The 18,241-nt window shown below is 37.9% G+C and overlaps 1 protein-coding gene across 1 annotated transcript in view; it reads right to left on the reverse strand.

Annotated features, from left to right (window-relative positions):
* LOC126475345 (sorting nexin-25) overlaps positions 1 to 16,962 on the reverse strand; it is a 174,220-nt gene extending 157,258 nt beyond the window's left edge. Inside the window, exons 1-6 of the mRNA XM_050103152.1 lie at positions 16,594 to 16,962; positions 11,396 to 11,624; positions 11,147 to 11,310; positions 2,697 to 2,831; positions 2,455 to 2,624; positions 1,731 to 1,917 (exon numbers count right to left, since the gene is read on the reverse strand). Coding sequence (XP_049959109.1) covers positions 1,731 to 1,917; positions 2,455 to 2,624; positions 2,697 to 2,831; positions 11,147 to 11,310; positions 11,396 to 11,624; positions 16,594 to 16,595 — 887 coding nt within the window. The 5' untranslated portion in view covers positions 16,596 to 16,962. The remainder of the gene's footprint in view (positions 1 to 1,730; positions 1,918 to 2,454; positions 2,625 to 2,696; positions 2,832 to 11,146; positions 11,311 to 11,395; positions 11,625 to 16,593) is intronic.
* Positions 16,963 to 18,241: the final 1,279 nt, after the last annotated feature.

The raw sequence follows: 18,241 nt of genomic DNA on the forward strand, positions 1-18,241 counted from the left end.
GTTCTGGGTTAGTAGCTTTGTAATATAGATTAAAGCAATGTTTGGTTCAAACTCTATAAACCGCTAATTACTGCTCCAAGTAAAGAAGTGGAATTTGGAATGTATGTTGACACTTGTTCATTCACCTCTTCTCCAGTTATCTTCGAAAATAGCTGAGTACCTGGTGTTGTTTAGGCACGTATTTATTCCAATCTTCTATTTGTTCATCTCCTCCTCCCTCTTCTCACTGTCCATCTCGTTCACCTCCTCCCTGCCCACCTCCTCCACCCCCCCTCTGCCTGTCACCTCTACCCCCCACTCTCATCTCCTCCAGCCCCACACTCTGTTCATCTCCTCCTGACCCTCTCCTTGTCCATCTCCTCTTTCCCCTTATCCCTGTCAATCTGCTCCTCCCCCCTCCATCTATTTTTTCCTTTCCCCCACCTATCTCCCCCCTTTGTCAACTTCCTCTCTCTCCATCTCCTCTTCCCCTATCTCTCTGTCCATCTCCTCCTCTCTGTTCATCTCCTCCCATTTCCTTTATGTGCCATCTCCTCATCCCTCCAACTCTGTGTCTCTCCATGTTCACACACTTGCGCCAAAAAAAGGCAGGGAATTCTAACACCTACAGTATTTCTTTCAATACTGTAATTAACATGTGCACCATATTTAAATGAAATCGTTCCAGGGGTCAAGGATAGGCTCTTTACCCATGGTGTTGCCTGCATATGTACATGTGAGTAGATTTCACATATATTTAACAAACTTCACACATATATGTATGTATATTTCACCTCCATGTCTATCAAATTTCACCCTGCAGTTTCATTTTCAGGAAACTCAATCTTTATGATATCATATCTCCTGAGCTATGTGCAGTACAATGACATAATTTTACAGGTATATCCAGTGTTACATGTGGCTACTGTCTGTGAAATGTGTTGTAAATACAGTTAGTAGCAATGAAATAAATTTAAGCATCTTGCACGATGCGGCAGTTTGTCATGCCCCTCAGTATTTGACATCATATCTCCTGAACTATGCATTGTACAATGATGTAACTTTTCTGGTACATTCTATGGTATATGTGAATACTGCCTGCAAAATGTGTCGCAAATACAATTAGTAGTAAAGAAGTCATGAATTTAAAGTTGCACTTCATGTGTCAGTTTTACTGCAAAAACAGTGAAAATGTATTAGGCGATTAACTTTTTGCCTTTCATCATCTTATGGTGGTCGTCAGCAAGAAAAAGTTTCTTAAACATTTGAAATTGTGTGTAAAATTTGTTGCAAGTCTCTAAGTGCTACCATTCTCAAATACTGGACGATTAAAGTATGGGTTTTCATGTATCGTGGGTTACACTGCTTTTTCACCCCCACCCCCTCCCCTTTGATAGGTGGGTGGTTCTTGCATTCCACAGTGATTCTTTCTGAAAGCAAGTGATATATGTACCAAGTTTGGTTGAAATCAGTCCAGTGGTTTAGGAGATGTGGAACATACAAACATACATACACACATTTTTATGATTTGTATGGATTTAAAGGAGGTTTGTGGTACGTGCTGAACAAAAATTAGATTCTTCTCGGTCAGTAGACTGATACGTCACACAATGCAGACAAAACTGATCGCAATGAAAGATCCAGTGTACAAGAACGAAAACATTACTAACATCACTGACAGTCACTTAACTTATTCAATAAAAAATTGTTGTTCAAAACATTGGAATTTTTATACAAATAACATGTTTTACCTTATATGCTTCAAAACTTCTGGGTCATCCGTTTCCTTAATCATTTTTAAGAAATCCTGAAAGCTTGGAGCATAGGTATATGATTTTTTTCGAATTGTCTCTTTCTGAGCTTGATGTTGAATGTAGAGGAGGATTCTTTGGTTAATGTAATCAGGGTCTGTGATAATTTCAATAGCTGGGTGAAGTACTGCAATTCAAAATATGTAACAATATGAACTGACTAATTTTGTAAATGAACAACAATATGAAAAAACAAAAGCTACTACGACGAGCAAAAGAAAAACAGATATCACAGAAAACATGCGCCTAAAATATTTGTTGCTCTGTTATGAAAGCAGAAGATATAAATAGGTAACTTCACAGTTCAAAAATTGTCCTGCTTTATTATTAGAATATTTATCATAATTTTTGGTCCTTTCAACTGTTAAATATACTAATCATAATCCTCATTTGTTGAATGTCTGCAGCCACACCCTTTCTTCTTCTGACAGTTGGACAGCAAAATAAACTTGGAATGATAAATTAATACGCAGTATTTCCCATTATTTAATTTTGAAATTTTGCAGTTTCAAGTCATTGTCTAATCTAGTGTTATACCAGTAATTTACAAAAGTGTCACACATTCCACTTAAAACAAGGGGAAAATATGGTAGCAATGGCACCACAGATTGTTAATCATCAAGTATTCATTACAACATTGCCATAAATGTATTTAAGATAGTACCTTTACAGGTAATTAGCTCTCTCAGTAACAGCTTGATGGTTCGTGTTTCTGTATAACCCTGAGGAAACAGCAATTCCATTGCATTCTCAGTGAATTTTCGTAAAAAGGCACGTTCTTTATCCACCGACAACACATGAGGAGGTAAGTGATAAGCAGCCTTCTCTTCATCTCTGAAAAATGCCATTTTCTTTAACGAACTTGAAATATTTTGGCGTAATATTTAATGATGAAATGTTACTCACTCCATAATTTGTACTTTTCGTATCATTTCAAAGTGTTTTGTCACTTTACAAACTATGTCTACAGCAACAAGTTTTGATGGATCAACTTTAGACATCCTCTCCTGGAGATTTGACACAACTTTCCACATATCCTCCCTAGAATGAGAAAGGTGTTTTTCGATTAGAACAGAATGCGTAGATATATTTCTTTTCTTTTTTGGTCATTTTCTATCTTAGAGACAATAACTTCTGCCAATAAGCATTTACAAAGACTGAACATATTCTGTAGAGCACAACAAACCTTTTCCCCCTAAGAATTATATTAAACTGAGAGCTCGGAAAAAAAACATGATCTGCTCCTCAAACTTAATTAAAACATAAAACTACAATAATTATAATTTACAAGGCTCCTGAAAATAATTCAAAAATTTCAAATTTAACTGAATTAGACACTGAACATTCAATAATACGATGATGATGAATGCACAGAAATCACAGCCATAGATTAAATGGAACAGTCTGTTGAATTATGAAATATAAATGTACACACATACAAGTCTAGAAGGAAGGAAAGTAATATATTAATGCACCATCAATCTTGTAGATACCAGAAATGCTCAGTTATAAAATGATCTGGCCATTACCTACTCAGACAAAACATTCCAGCATTCACCTCAACCGCCAACACCCGAATAAATTTATACTTAAAAAATAATCAAAAATCATATTTTGTAACCAGTAATGAAGCGTTACAGAATACATAAAGGTGAATCTGAGCTATGTTATACCTGTCAGTTATATTCGGGTATGTCACATATTTGCAACAATAGGCATTTGAGAGATCGGACATTAACAACATGTAAGTTAGTAAAACAAATTTTGATGATTTATTGATAGGATTTAATGATTAAGAGTGAAAAATATGAAGTAGCAAACATTTTAAATAATTATATAGAACACAACATAGCACTATTCGTTAAATTCTCAGAAACTGTTTATTTTCGTTAGACGCAGATGAATGTTACAGTAATAACGTATGAATACTGCCTGTTCTTTACAGTTCGATATTTTATATCTTTGGCTTATGTCTGTAACCTGAAGCCAATGACCTACTGAATCAGTGTCGGTAGACCTCTTTTAAGCCAATTTTGTTGAACCCCACATAGTAGCTGTGCATCTATACTTGCTGAAAACCTATCACTCCTTTTTGTTTATATGAATTCAGACATGTCAGACACCACAAGGCATCTGCAACTGTGATACGTATAATGTACACTGAAGGTGGAGGGGTGAAAAAGGAAAGGAAAGTGAAAGAACTAATGACATCAGATGCATCGGGACTTCAGGCGGAATCAGCAGCAATGAGCGAAAATATGTCCTGGACCGGGACCTGAACCTGGGATCTCCCGTGTTCTATGCAGCTGTGTTAATCACTGCGCCAACCAGAAACAGTGTTTATCACAAATGCACGGACTAACTTGGCACACTCCCCTACTGACTCACATTTCCACCTAGTACCACCTATCCACAGTCCCTGTCCATGTCCTCCATGCTTGCCAATTTTTTATATTCCCACTGGATGTCGAACATAAATATGCATCCACACTGAAGTTGCAGATGCATTGCCATCAAGGCGAATCAATTATATAAATGTGAGGTGCCTGTTCTGGCAAAAGCTAGAAAAAGAGCTTGTTTTCGAAAGCTGGTGTGAGTGCTGTTTTCTGTAACATGTTTCTGTACTCCACGCATCGATCCACTACAGGTGAATGATTGCCTTTCCCTTATTGTACATAAAAAACAAACGAAGTATCTCATATCCTCATTAGTGTGCCACTAGATACTCAAGTGGCAGGCACACCACTTGACATAGTTGCTACACTGATGAAGATATGTTTTCCCTAAAACGTTCAAATAATTTGTGAATGTATGGGTAAAAAAGCAAAACAAGAAAAACTATAGCTAATGTTTATCTACAAGATAATATATTAAGTTTGTTATATTTCTTAAGTCATATTGCTAGCAAATCTCTAAACCACCCAAACAAAGAATATAATTTACAAGCAACTCAAATGATGTATAAAAAACTTATCAAAAAAGACACCAACATTTTTTTAAACTGGCAGTATTTGGAAATACGAACTGAATAAAATCAAAGTCAAATGTGGAAAACAGCGAACAAGCAGTAAGTGATTAAAGTATATGTAGTTCCAACAGCATCTTCTCTCATATACCTGAAAAGGTTAGTGTTCAACGAAACACTGTCAAACTATCAAAGAAAGTGATTGCAGATGCGAGTGTAACAAGGGATGAAAATCAGTGAGTGTAAAAGAAGCCAGAAAGGAGAAAGGTGTCTGAAGACCTATGATGGGTTTCCACCAGTAAGGTCACATATTATAATAGTCAATTGCATCTTCAAAAAATTACTGAAGATAAAGCTCCACTTACATAAAAACAGGAGATATTGAAACATAAGGGCTGGACTATTAGTAGCCACACACACACACACACACACACACACACACACACACAAAAACACACACACGTTTTGACTCACGTAGTATGCTAGTACAGAATAACGCACCACAAGCACCAGCAGCAGTTGAAGCAAAGATGGCTGCCTTTACCAGCTCACTTTCTATTTTTGTTTGAAGAATCCAAGTCTACGACAACTTTGCAACACGTTTTATCTGACTCCTCCACCTATGCACTTTGCCAAAGTAATCCCATAACAGGAGACCAACATAGCCTCCAATTCCTTCTTTGGGCCTTAGGCCCTTCCCAGAACCTCTTCCTGGAATCCATTTCCCTCCTCACTCCTATGGCATCTCGCACACCCAATTTCTACATGCTCCCCAAAATCCACAAGGCCAACAATCCTGGTCATCCCATTGTGGCTTTTTATTGTGCTGCCACTGAAAGAATTTTGTTACTCACTGACCAACACCTCCAACCAACTGCTCATAATCTAGCCTCCCACGTCCAAGATATTGACCACATCCTTCAATTGCTCTCCACCATCCCCATCCCTTTACCTCCTGGATCCCTAATCACCACTGTTGATGTCATCTCCTTATACACCAAAATCCCTCACGCCCATTGTCTTACTGCTACTGAATACTACCTTTTGCCAACATCCTTCAGACTCCAAACCCACTATCTCTTTCCTCACACACCTTACTAACTTTATCCTAACGCATAACATATACAAACAAATCCACGGTGCAGCCATGGGCACCCACATGGCACCCTCCTATGCCAACCTGTTTATGGGCCATCTAGAGGCAGCCTTCCTAGCCTCCCAAAATGATTAACCCGTAGTCTGGTTCACTCTCGTTAATGATATCTTCATGATCTGGACTCAGGTCAAGACACACTCTCTTCACCACTTCACAACCTCAACACCTTCTCTTCCAACCACTTCAACTGGTCCTCTTCAACCCAGCATGCTACCTTCCTTGATGCAAACCTCCTTCTCTCTGATGGTTTCATCCACACTTCTGTCTACATTAAACAACCAAGCATCAAAAGTAACTTACATTTCTACAGCTGTCACCCTTCCATCCTGCCTGGTCACCCATGGACGGCATATTTGCAGTGACAAGAACCCCCTTGCCCAGTTTTCTGGGGGTCTCACCAAGGCCTTCACAGACAGTCACTACCCCAGACCTAATCCGCAAAGAGATCTCCTGTGCCATTTCCCCTCACATCCCCAATCCATCCATTATCACCAAGAATCAGTCACAAATGAGTACCCCCTTCATCACCCAATACCTCCCCAGGGCTTTGATTGACTATCATCATGCCCTGAAATGAGGGACATCCTACCCGAGATCCTTCCCATCCCTCTGTTGTCCAGTCAACCTCCACAACATCCTAGTCCATCTCTATGCCACTCCCAATTCCAACCCTTTGCCACAAGGATCAGATCCCTGTGGAAGACCCAGGTGCAAGACCTGCCCAATTCATCAACCCAGCACTTCCTATTCCAGTCCTGTCATAAGTTTATCCTATTTCATCAGGGGCCAGGCCACCTCTAAAAGCAGCCATGTCATATAGTAGCTCTGCTGCAATAGTTGCATAGCTTTTTATACTGGTATGAATACCAACCAGCTATCCACCAGGGTGAATGGCTACCACTAAACTGTGGCCATGAGCAAAGTAGACCACCCTGTGGGACAACATACTGCTGAACAAAACATGCTTGATTTCAATGGCTGCTTCACAACCCGAGTCATTTGGATCCTCCCCTCCACCACCAGCTTTTCTGAGCTGCACAAATGGGAGTTACACCCAAAAAACATTCTCTGCTCCCGTAAGTATCTAGGTCTCAATCTACGGTAACATACTGTCTCCACATCGCCCACACAACAGTTTCCACCTCATCTGTCCTATTCACCTCCTCCCCAATCCTGTCTTCATCCTTTTTGTGTGCTGCCATCTGCCAAGGCAGCCATCCATCTTTTCCTGTGCCTGTTGGAAGTCTAGTCTCTGGACACTCCGCCAAACAGAGACTGAGGAACTACAAGCAGACCACAACAACAAACAATCAAACCACCACCCTGGAGGACTAGGCATTGTACCTCTGTACTACTAGAAGTATGATACGTGCAGAAAAGAAACAATAAAAATACAAAGTAGTTTGGGTGTTGTCTAGAAAACACTGTAGGCACTATTGTTATGGTCTGTCACAAAAATCAAAAGCTCAAGCTGCTGTAAGAGCACAAACTCACTGGGCACAGCTGCTTGGCACACATGATCACAACCACACTAGATTTGATCATGTATGTACACAATTTTGCAGCCAAGTCCATCGCAGTTGATGAAGAGAACAGCATTTCAGAGAAGAGGGTGTATTTGTCCTTTTTTGTGTGACAGAACAGTAAATTTAGTAACCCATCGGACAAATTAATAATCCAAATTTATTGATATGTGTACAGTCACACCTCTGGTGGGAACACAGCCACTACTGCAGGCCAGTCACACAGGTATCCATAGTACGCCAAATAAAAGGCTGCAGGCTGCCTCAGTCTCTGTTTGCTGTACTGCAAACATCTCTACAAGAGGACTCAGCAGTGCCTACTGCTTACAGTGTATTTTGTGGAATGGAAGCTGAATATGTTTCCACCACTCTTGCCTAAATGGGACTTTGCTTATGATTATGTGTCACCCAGCTAGTGGCACTAGGATCTCGTCTTTCTACACTGGAGCAATCTCCAAACAGTTTCTTTTGTGACTGAAGATATTCCTCCAAGAACTGTTTCTGCTGATTCATGGACTAATCTGACATTAGCTCATTACAGAAGCTGTTTGCGTCAATAAGTTTCGAGGTCTAAAGTGATGGTCGCAATAGAAAAACACAGTGAAGATTTAGACACATGCACATCAATCAAGGTTCTTAACAATATGTAAGTAATAACCTCAGTCTTTGTCAAAATTAAAATTAAAAACAGAGTTGCAGCTTTTCAAAATTGTAAAATAATAATTCAAACAATGGAAAATCTTGGATGGAATAACAATACTAAGTCTTGTTATTCAATCTTGGATTTTTCATTTGATTTCATACTGTTAATGGTTCACATATCCATGGCTCATTATTTCCAACTAATCAGCCATTCTTAATCCACATTAAAATATTCTACCAAACAGTTTGAACAGGAGTCCAAATAACACACAAAATCTTAAAACTTTTTGACACACATATCATTGTTATCTAAAGTAAAGAATAGGCTGATAACAAAACTGCTGACCTCTTATTGGAAGACAAAAGCAAACAACTAAAACTGGTGAGTCTTTCCAAAGTGAGCTTAAGTTACAGGGCTGTTTGTTTCCTACTCTTAGTGGTATTCTTGCGCCACTTTTCCATCGGAGGGACTAGACTGATGTTTCCCCATGGCCTTGTAGTTGGTTTCACTACAGGTTGCATGGTGTTCTGCATCTATTGAAACTACCTCTCTACACATTCATGACTATTACCTGAACAGATTAGGAAATGGAATGGCATGCTGCACCAAGAGATTCCTCAGAAGCACCTCTGGCTAGGATATCAGCTTCCTCATTCCCACATGCCTTAGAGTGCAGCAACATGAAATTTCCTTCCATCAAAACCATAACATGAAAATTTACTGGCTTCTATGGACCGCTTTGTTGGTTGGATACATTTGTTGATTACTTTGAAATGCACTTACGGGCTCCAACAGATGAAAAAAAGGTTACTGTTTTGTTTAGATATGCCCATCTGCAGTGCTTTCATGATTACATATAGCTCAGCATCAGACTCAGACAGCTTCTTCACAGTGCGGATCCTAAGGCCATTGCTAACAAAATCAGTCGAGCAACTGATTATCTCTTCTTGCTTCCATCCATCAGTGCAAATGTCTTTCAAACTGTGTTGTAAAACAACAATGTAGAATAGCTGTCTGCATCCAAAGCCCTGTCAGTGACATGTCTCAGTGTATTTTATTGCCTTCAGAGATCTGCATTTTAGATATCTTAGATGTGGAAAACAGTTAAATTTCTTATCTCGTACAAAGGCCAAAGCTCTTATAACTGTGAATGGTGTTCCCCAGTTGCAAATTTAGTAGCTTAAAAATTTGATGTCACAGGTAAATTTTTTTTAGGGAAGAACTTAAAAGTTGACAATCAATAGTTGAGAGGACAGGACGAAAATACACCGAAGAGCCAAAGAAACTGGTATACCTGCCTAATATTGTGTAGGGCTACTGCGAGCATGCAGAAGTGCCACAACACAATGTGGTATGGACTCAACTAATGTCTGATGTAGTGCAGGAGGGAAGTGACACCATGAATCCCGCAAGGCTGTCCATAAATCCGTAAGTGTATGAGGTGGTGGAGATCTCTTCTGAACAGCATGTTGCAAGGCATCCCAGATATGCTCAATAATGTTCATGTCTGGAGAGTCTGGTGGTCAGCAGAATTGTTTAAACTCAGGGGAGCCACTCTGGCAATACTAGATGTGTGAGATGCTGCCTTGTCCTGCTGGAATTTCGAAAGTCTGTCAGAATGCACAATGGACATTAATGGATGCAGGTGATCAGACAGGATGCTTATGTGTGTTTCAACTGTCAGAGTCATACCTAGACATATCAGGGGTCCCATATCACTCCAACTGCACATGCCCCACACCATTACAGAGCCTACACCAGCTTGAATAGTCACCTGCTGACATGCAGATTCATTAGGTCGTCTCCATACCCGTAAATGCCAATCGGCTCAATACAACTTTAAACGAGACTCATCTGACCAGGCAACATGTTTTCAGTCAACAACAGTCCAATGTCATTGTTGACGGGCCCAGGCGAGGAGTAAAGCCTTGTGTCATGCAGTAAGTGTACACAAGTGGACCTTCGGCTCTAGAAGTCCATATTGACGATGTTTCATTGAATGGTTAGCATGCTGACACTTGTAGATGGTCACATATTGAAATCTGCAGCAATTTGCAGAAGTGTTGCACTTCTGTCATGTTGAACGATTCTATTCAGTCGTCGTCGGTCCCGTTCTTCCAGGATCTTTTTCTGGCCGCATCGATGTCAGCGATTTGATGTTTTACTGGATCCCTGACAGTCACGGTACACTCGTGAAATGGTCATGCAGTTATGTGCACAAGAATGTCCATATGAATGCAGTTTCATTAAGCAGGCACCTATATGGTTAAGCCATCCATAAGTTGCATCCTGTACCTGCTTACCAGTACATTTACATGCACATGCCTGGCTTGTGGCATTGTCACGCATGTTTTTGTCACACTCTAACAGGTTCTTCTGTCATTTATCTACAGTACTTGATATGATTGTTGTGTAGTCTTTCACAAACTGTTGTCAGTAACCTATAGTAAGCGACACGATCGTGGCAGATTCCCTTTGCTGGGTCAAGGATTTTTTGACGGAATTTACAAATACATACAAAGAGTGACAGTGCTTGTGGAAAGTGTGATCCAAGCGCTATACAATTAGGAATTTATAGACTAATTCTTACAAATGAATTGCTTGTGTGTTGCAAACCAGTTTTCCTTGAAGTGAGCAGTACCATTTTTGCAAAAAAATAAAAATCTTATGGGTCACTTAGAAAGGAACCGAAGGAAGTTTGTGATGGTATCACACAGTGGCAGGTCTCTTGATTACATTTAGCACCAACTCTGCGGTATTATAACTTGCTTTTAATTGTTGTGGATTGAAAGCCAACATGCTTTGCTGCAAACTTCGACTACACAGACTGGCTTGTGTGACAACAATATGTGTGAAATCAGGCTCTACCAGTACCATCATATACTTCAACACCTTTTCCAAATTACTGAAAGCCTACCAAACTGAAATTAGTCAGCCAGTATCTTGAACAGAGTTTTATTTATTTATTAACTATCTAACATATAATAAATTTCACTGGGAAGCTTTAGTGTTATAAATCTTTTGAATGTATCAAGAAACACATAAATGGAATATTCTGAATGAACTTACTTAATTTCTTGTGACAATTCCTCTGTGCTTAAGCCAATACTGTTAAGGGCATTACAAATGAAATCTCTCAAAACCAAATCTAGCAAGTGTTGAAGCGCATCATCTATCATCCGCCCAAAAATAACAGGTAAGCGTCTTGGTTTTACTGGCTTTGGATCCACTTGCTGAAAACAAAAATTTATGTATTTATCGCTCCTTTCTGCAGAGCACTCCTTCACAAATTTTGAGACTTTAAGAGAGACAACTTACTGTAAAAAAATTTCTGAGAGCTTCAAGATCCTGTGACTTCACTTGCTTTCTTTGGATTTTTGATAAAGACTTGAGATGAGCACCAATAAAAGCAGATATAGCAAAAGTTATCACTACCACTGCAGCACCAACAAACAACAGAAATAATACCCATTCTGGACGATAAAATAAAGCTAGGAACAGAATAACTGCTGATGGAGACAGGTACGCAAGCTTCATAATATACTTCCTGTAAGACAAACAGAAGATAACTTTAGTACACAAAAACAAACTGACAAAAAATGACTAATGCAGAGCACAATTATTGTCAGTAAATATCATGAACATATCACTTATATACACACAATCTTATAGATCACTGTTCCCAATTTAAGTGCCCGAGGATTACCTTGAAAACATCCCACAATTGCTTGGCTTTTAAAATGTTAACAATATAACACGACCTCCCATTTTCTTGTACAAAGTGTTTATGTTCAGTCTATAATACGTTCAACAAAGATTATGGGCTCAGTGTTTCATACAATGTGGGGAAAATTCTACAGTATTGATGTGACTTTTTTTAACTAAAAAAATGAAAGACTAATTTTTGAACTTGTTCACATTGGAAAAATCAAACAATGTTTCTGCATCCACGCACTTTTTTCCTGAACTAAGACCAATCAGATTAACTGTGGTGTCAAATGCTGTACAGTTCAATGTTTTTCTTTACACTGCTGTTATAAGTTACAGTCAAACTTACAGCTAATCAACAGCACTTTTTTAACGGCATCTGAACAGCTAAATGGTCCTAACAATTGAGCTCTCCATGCCTACCAATCTCCGTCTTTGGCTCCTCTCAATGAAGCAATCTTGATGTCCAACCCCCCCCCCCCCCCCACCACAAGTTGCAATCCTATGCAAAATTGTCCTGCTTTTTCCCTTTTTGTTATACCCAACGACAATTTCTCATCTCTCTGTCCACCACATCTTTTTGTTTCCTTCCCTCATCCATGCAGAAGTTAATTAGAGAGAGAGAGAGAGAGAAAGAGAGAGAGAGAGAGAGAGAGAGAGAGAGAGAATTAGCTTTGTCTCACCTAACAATAGTTACATATAAAACATTATTATCCCTGTAAATGAAAACTATATTATCTCTGCAAAGATAAAACATTCAACAAAATGATTCTCAAATTATGAATGAAACCTGTTCTCAATTTGAAGGTTGCTTGGAACACTACAGTAATTTAAGACAGTAGTTGTGAAAGAAAAGACACCTGAAAGATGCAGTGGGCTTTGCACAGCTGCTTCACACCTCTGAGTCATGTAACACAATTTTGTGTGTCTCTATGGCAACACCACATTGTTATCATAGCTCTAAAGAAGACTACTGTTTCGCTTACAGCCATTTGCGCTTTGCAGTTTAAATCTGACAACAGCACTGCTGATATCAGGGCTCTCCTCTCGCCAAATCTACTACAGGCATGATGCTATTGGAGACGTGGAATTATTTTCCTCCTACCCTTGAAATGACTCACTCATTCAGTCATATGTGTATCTACAGTTTAATGTGAGCTTTTATATTTTTAATCTGATAATCATCTGCAGCTTGTGGTCTAATGGTTAGTGTTGATGTCTCTAAATCACAGGGCTCTGGGTTTGAATCCCAGCTGGGTCAGAGATTATCTTTGCTTGGAGAATGGGTGTTAGTGCTGTCCTAATCATTTCATCTCATCTTCATCACAAATTGTTGTAAATGAAATGAGGTATTAACAATAACTGTAATTCAAAACTCTCTATACTAAATAAAGTTATTTATTTATATACTGCATTATAATGTTTAATTTTGACCTTTTGGATCCATGCTCATTTACTTTATCTATTACAAATTACCTTCCATCCTTTCCAATTTTTTGGCTCTATCTAACCCATCCTTTCCCCTTTCCTACTCACTTATCCTTCCTGTATCTCTTTGTTGGGCATCTCTCTCTCTGAATGCCTATGTTTTATGTACTCTATTTACAGCAAAACTACTGGAGAAAAATTTCCCATTTCTTAATGTCTTGATTAAGCTTTTTGCTTCAATTTTCCTTTTTGTTGTGATTAAAATGTGTGTACCAATATAAAACCACAATAGAAGTTCTTCAAGTTATGTAATCTATATAAAATATCAGAAGATAAGTAAGAAGAAGGAGAAAAAGAAAATTATAGTTTTCCTAATAAACTTTGATAACTAATAGTAAAACACCCAACACGACACTGACATTCAGTTGATAAGCCATAAATCAAGTCCTGATGAAATTTCAACTACCACACGTGTCCACCTCACTTGCTCAGCTTGAAACTAGATTCTGAAAGTACGGAGTGCAGCTGATGACATATCCAAAAATGTGTTGAAAGAGAAATCTTTGTGATACTTCTTTCCATTTTAAAAATTGATTTCCTCTTAAATTTGTTTCACTGCCTCATTTCAGATTCCAGAATTAAGGTAAAGCATGCTGTTGGACAACTTTATTTTATATTCAATAATTTAGATTATTGTTACACCTGCCACTTTTCCACTGTCTTAAATGTTTATGGCTTCTAAGTAGTAAGAACCAGGACGTTGTACCTTATCTTATCAATGTTTGTATTACAGAAACAATGTTCACTCCACCATTGCTACCTATGAATGCTTTATTTCTACCACTAAAAATAAGTATTCAGAAAATGCAGGAAGACCTGAGCTTTATATAGCCTATTCACATCAAGGTCATTAGACTGAGCATATAAGCAGAATTGGGCATGACATTAGCCATATCTTTTCAAAGGAATCATCTCAGCATTTATTTACACTGTAATCTCTGGAAAAATCCAACACTAAATTCATTCTGGGGCAAAAGATATGTACAGAACCACATATTAAGAAAAATTACACAACTCACCTAATTAGTCTCATGTAATTGTACATCTATGGGGCTGGTTCAAACTGAACAGAACTTAAGACAAAGGGAGGACAACAATTAATGACTAAAACTGTCAGCTTATCCATCAAACGACCGCAAATTACCAAGGTAAGACTTCAAAGTATTCACAGTTTTGTATGATACATGTAAATAATTTGACCAAAGTACTTGTCAGACTTTTTTAGGTAATAGGCTCCATAGGTTTTCTGAACTGGCTTTGTGTTTTTAGTTTCTATAATAAAAAAGTGTATTAGACAGGGCAAAGTCAGTCACATGTAGTATGAACGTAGACAAGTTCCACTCCAGGTCAATCTTTGAGCATTTAGATCATGCTGGAAAATCTTTTGGCCAACATGACCTCTCTGCAGGAATTTTTCTACAACTTTTAAAGCCTTTTGATGTCTTGCATCATAAAATCCTCCTTGAAAAATTAGAATTACACAATATGAGAGGTGTAGCACACAGCTGGTTATACTCATATCTTGGAAATCACAGACAGAAGGCATCACTTTAGATAGGTTAAATGTTTCAACAAAATTGGACAGAGTTTCTATTCAGAGAAGCTATCAATGAAACATGAAGCCCTAGAGGCTCGATCCTGGGCCCATCACTCTTTCTGATTTGTGTGGATGACCTAGTAGAACATATGAGCACCTAAAAAATCTGTTCCCTTCAATGGTGATAGTAGTGTATGATTCTCTGCATCCAGCACATGACATCTGCATTCAACAGCAAAAACAGTCAGTGCTTACAGAATGATTAAACACAAACTGTAGTTAAATGCTAAAAGTATTGTACACCTCAACTTTATAACTAATCTCACCAATAGAAGAAAAAACATAACCATGTAAGATTAAAAGCAGAAAGCATAGAAGCCATTACTGTTAAATTATTATTATTATTTCCTTTGCTTTCTAGGGGTTACACGGGACTGAAAAAAGGATACACCCGTATGGTAAGGTGTAAACTCTGAGGTTATTGAAAGTTTCAACAAGTAAACAGTAGAGCAGGCACACTATGCACAGTTCTATTGAATGCTTTGCTAATAAATTTTTCAAGTGAAATGCCACTCGGCTCATCAGTGCCTATAGAATGAAAAAAAAAAAAAAAAAAAAAAGATCATAGATGATCATTTGTGGCCTTAAAAAGGGGTAACTTATAAACCTCAATTACCTGATCTTGGCATTATAAATTTTTCGTGTTTGTTTATCATTGAAACAATCTGATTCACTAGGGTAAGACTACGAAATAGATTATTAAATGCAGAACGAGGACACACACAATTATGGTTTCAGAGGGCAACCCGATTTCCACCAAATGTATTTCAGATCATCATGCTATTTGCAAAGTGTAATCCATCGTGACATAATACTGAACAAGACACCAGAAGAAATAAATTGCTTCTGAGCTACCAGTTAACAGCAAACTAAAGGAATTCCTTATAAAAGCACAATTTTTATTCTGTACAGGAATTTCTAAAAATGCAAAAACAGCAACTCTTCTTCAAAAGTTGAACAATAGACCAAACTAAAAGAGTAAGAATGCCTGTGTACTATCTTTTTAATTTACACCACACATTAATTTGACATACCTAATAGCAATTGTACAACCTACAATGATGCTAATACCTGGACCAATACAGTATACAATACCATGTAGCATTGCTACAAAAACCCGCTTAGCGACTAGTTCCACAAAGTAACACCACACAAAAACCAATTGTTGGATAGCCAATTGTATTTGGTATCTGCTGACGGAAAATTCATGCAACAAGGCCAATACATCAGTAATTTCTCAGTTACATACACATAGCATTGTAACTGTCTTCGTAATTTGCCCACAGGAAATAAATCCCTCCACACCTCTTAAATAATGATAGTTGTTGTCCTTGTGTCGTTAAGAAATAGCATAATGTTAAGTGTATTGAGTACGTAAACTTTCGCCCTCCGGCCTTGATCAAATGCGAACACAATGCATGAAATCATCACAAGTGGGATCAGGACTGTCATATAGGAAGCAAACTGTCGAAAGGTAACATCAGACGATAAACAAACAATCACGTTATGAAAACCACCGCAGTTTGAGCTGTCACATGACTGTATATTCAAAGTAATGCTTCGATTGCCATAGCACTTAAGTACCACCACAAAAAATCTTCGCTTCCTGCTACCATACAACACTTTACTTCGCATTTCACAGAAAAACGTGCTGGCAATATTTTGCACCTCAAAACTTACGTATATAATAAAAAGTTGGGCATTGAACAGTACCACCACTTACATGCGTTTCCTCAGCCGGAAAGCTGATGTAATACTTTACATATGTAGAATTCTAACAGTGTATACCCATCCAGGCCTACTATATAAATATGCTAGTACAGAACCCATTACGACATTCACTTCACCGGTTTAAGTATAACTCAACAAGGTCCCATTGCCAAACACAATATTGAATTAGTATGTCAAATGGTTACTACAGAACAGAATACAACACAGTACTGCATCTTTTAACGTTTTTAATACTCCAGGGGTAAAAATAAGGGGAATCTCCATAATCTATTTAATAAACAACATTCAAGTGCTGCATCAAGCGCGCAACAATTCCACTTCGTAAGTATCTAGGTTACTCAGAGACACTTGTTACTTCGATGAACATCTTTGACCCAAATGTCAAATTCAAACTTCTAAACAGAGATAAACTTTATCGTCAACGAAAAGTGGAAGAATCACTTTGGAAGAGGTCCCCTGAATTTGCTGAGTAGCATAGCCGACAGAAGAAAATTCTGTCATTACTCGGGAAAGCAAAATGATCCTACTCCAGATAAGGCAGCCTTTATTGAAAGACATGAGATGGAAACATGGTCAAATTTTCGCCATCAAATAATTAACACCGAATATCAGATGACATGTCAAGTGATTATTTTATTGAAATATCGTTATGAGAAAGACACTCGCTCATGATTTATTAGCTGTAACACATGACGTATATATGCATTTCACAGTCCTTTTATCAAATTATTAAAAAATCAAACCAAACATATTGTTAATAAATATTCTTGTTAATACTACAAATGAACAGGTTTTTAGATAAATGATATAGAAAAGTTACACATTCTGATTCTGCTGAACACAGTGAAATACATGTCTGTTTGCACGCCACAAACAATATTTCCAAAAACTTAGATTACGTTAATGCTAGAAATTACCAGGTATTTAGGTAAACAATATATAAAATCAATATATTATGCTTCTGTTGAAGATAGTGGAACGTATGTCTGTCTCTTTGTAGCCCAACAAACAATATTTCCAATAACCTGGAGACTGTAACGTGTTGTAGCTTCTCTGTCTTCTTCATTTCCTCAGTCTGAATCAACATAGCATAAAAGAGCATTTGAATTTCCCTTACTGTCACACTGACCAACAACAAGTGTTGTTTAATATACTGAAGAATTCATTTCAAACATCTCCAGTAGATTTCTGCTGGTTTATTTTGATGTCCACCAAAATAGTTAACTAATGCACTTATGTCTGGTCTTGTAGCTGTCATCACATACATAAACAACCTTTCAATTCTGTGTATGTTCTATTTCCAGCTGTGTCACGACAAGCATCTCCACTGGGTTTGACATTTATTAGCTGTTTATAGGGTTTACATTCTTCCATGCTGAACCTTTCAACAAGTTTTCAACGTTGACTACGAAAAATTTTGCCACAATTCTCTATATATTTATTCCAAGAAATAATTTACTTCTCAGAGTTCTCATATTCGAAATTTTACTTTTGCCTTCTTTTCAACATCAGCAAATTTGCTTTTACGATTCCCAGCAATTAGAATATTATCTACATGCACTAGCAAATAAGTACTATAATCATCAGTGCTTTCAGTTTGGAGACATCGAAACCCAATATCCTTCATCAAACAGTCAAAT

This window comes from Schistocerca serialis, chromosome 4, assembly GCF_023864345.2.
Source record: "Schistocerca serialis cubense isolate TAMUIC-IGC-003099 chromosome 4, iqSchSeri2.2, whole genome shotgun sequence".
Classification (NCBI taxonomy): domain Eukaryota; kingdom Metazoa; phylum Arthropoda; class Insecta; order Orthoptera; family Acrididae; genus Schistocerca; species Schistocerca serialis.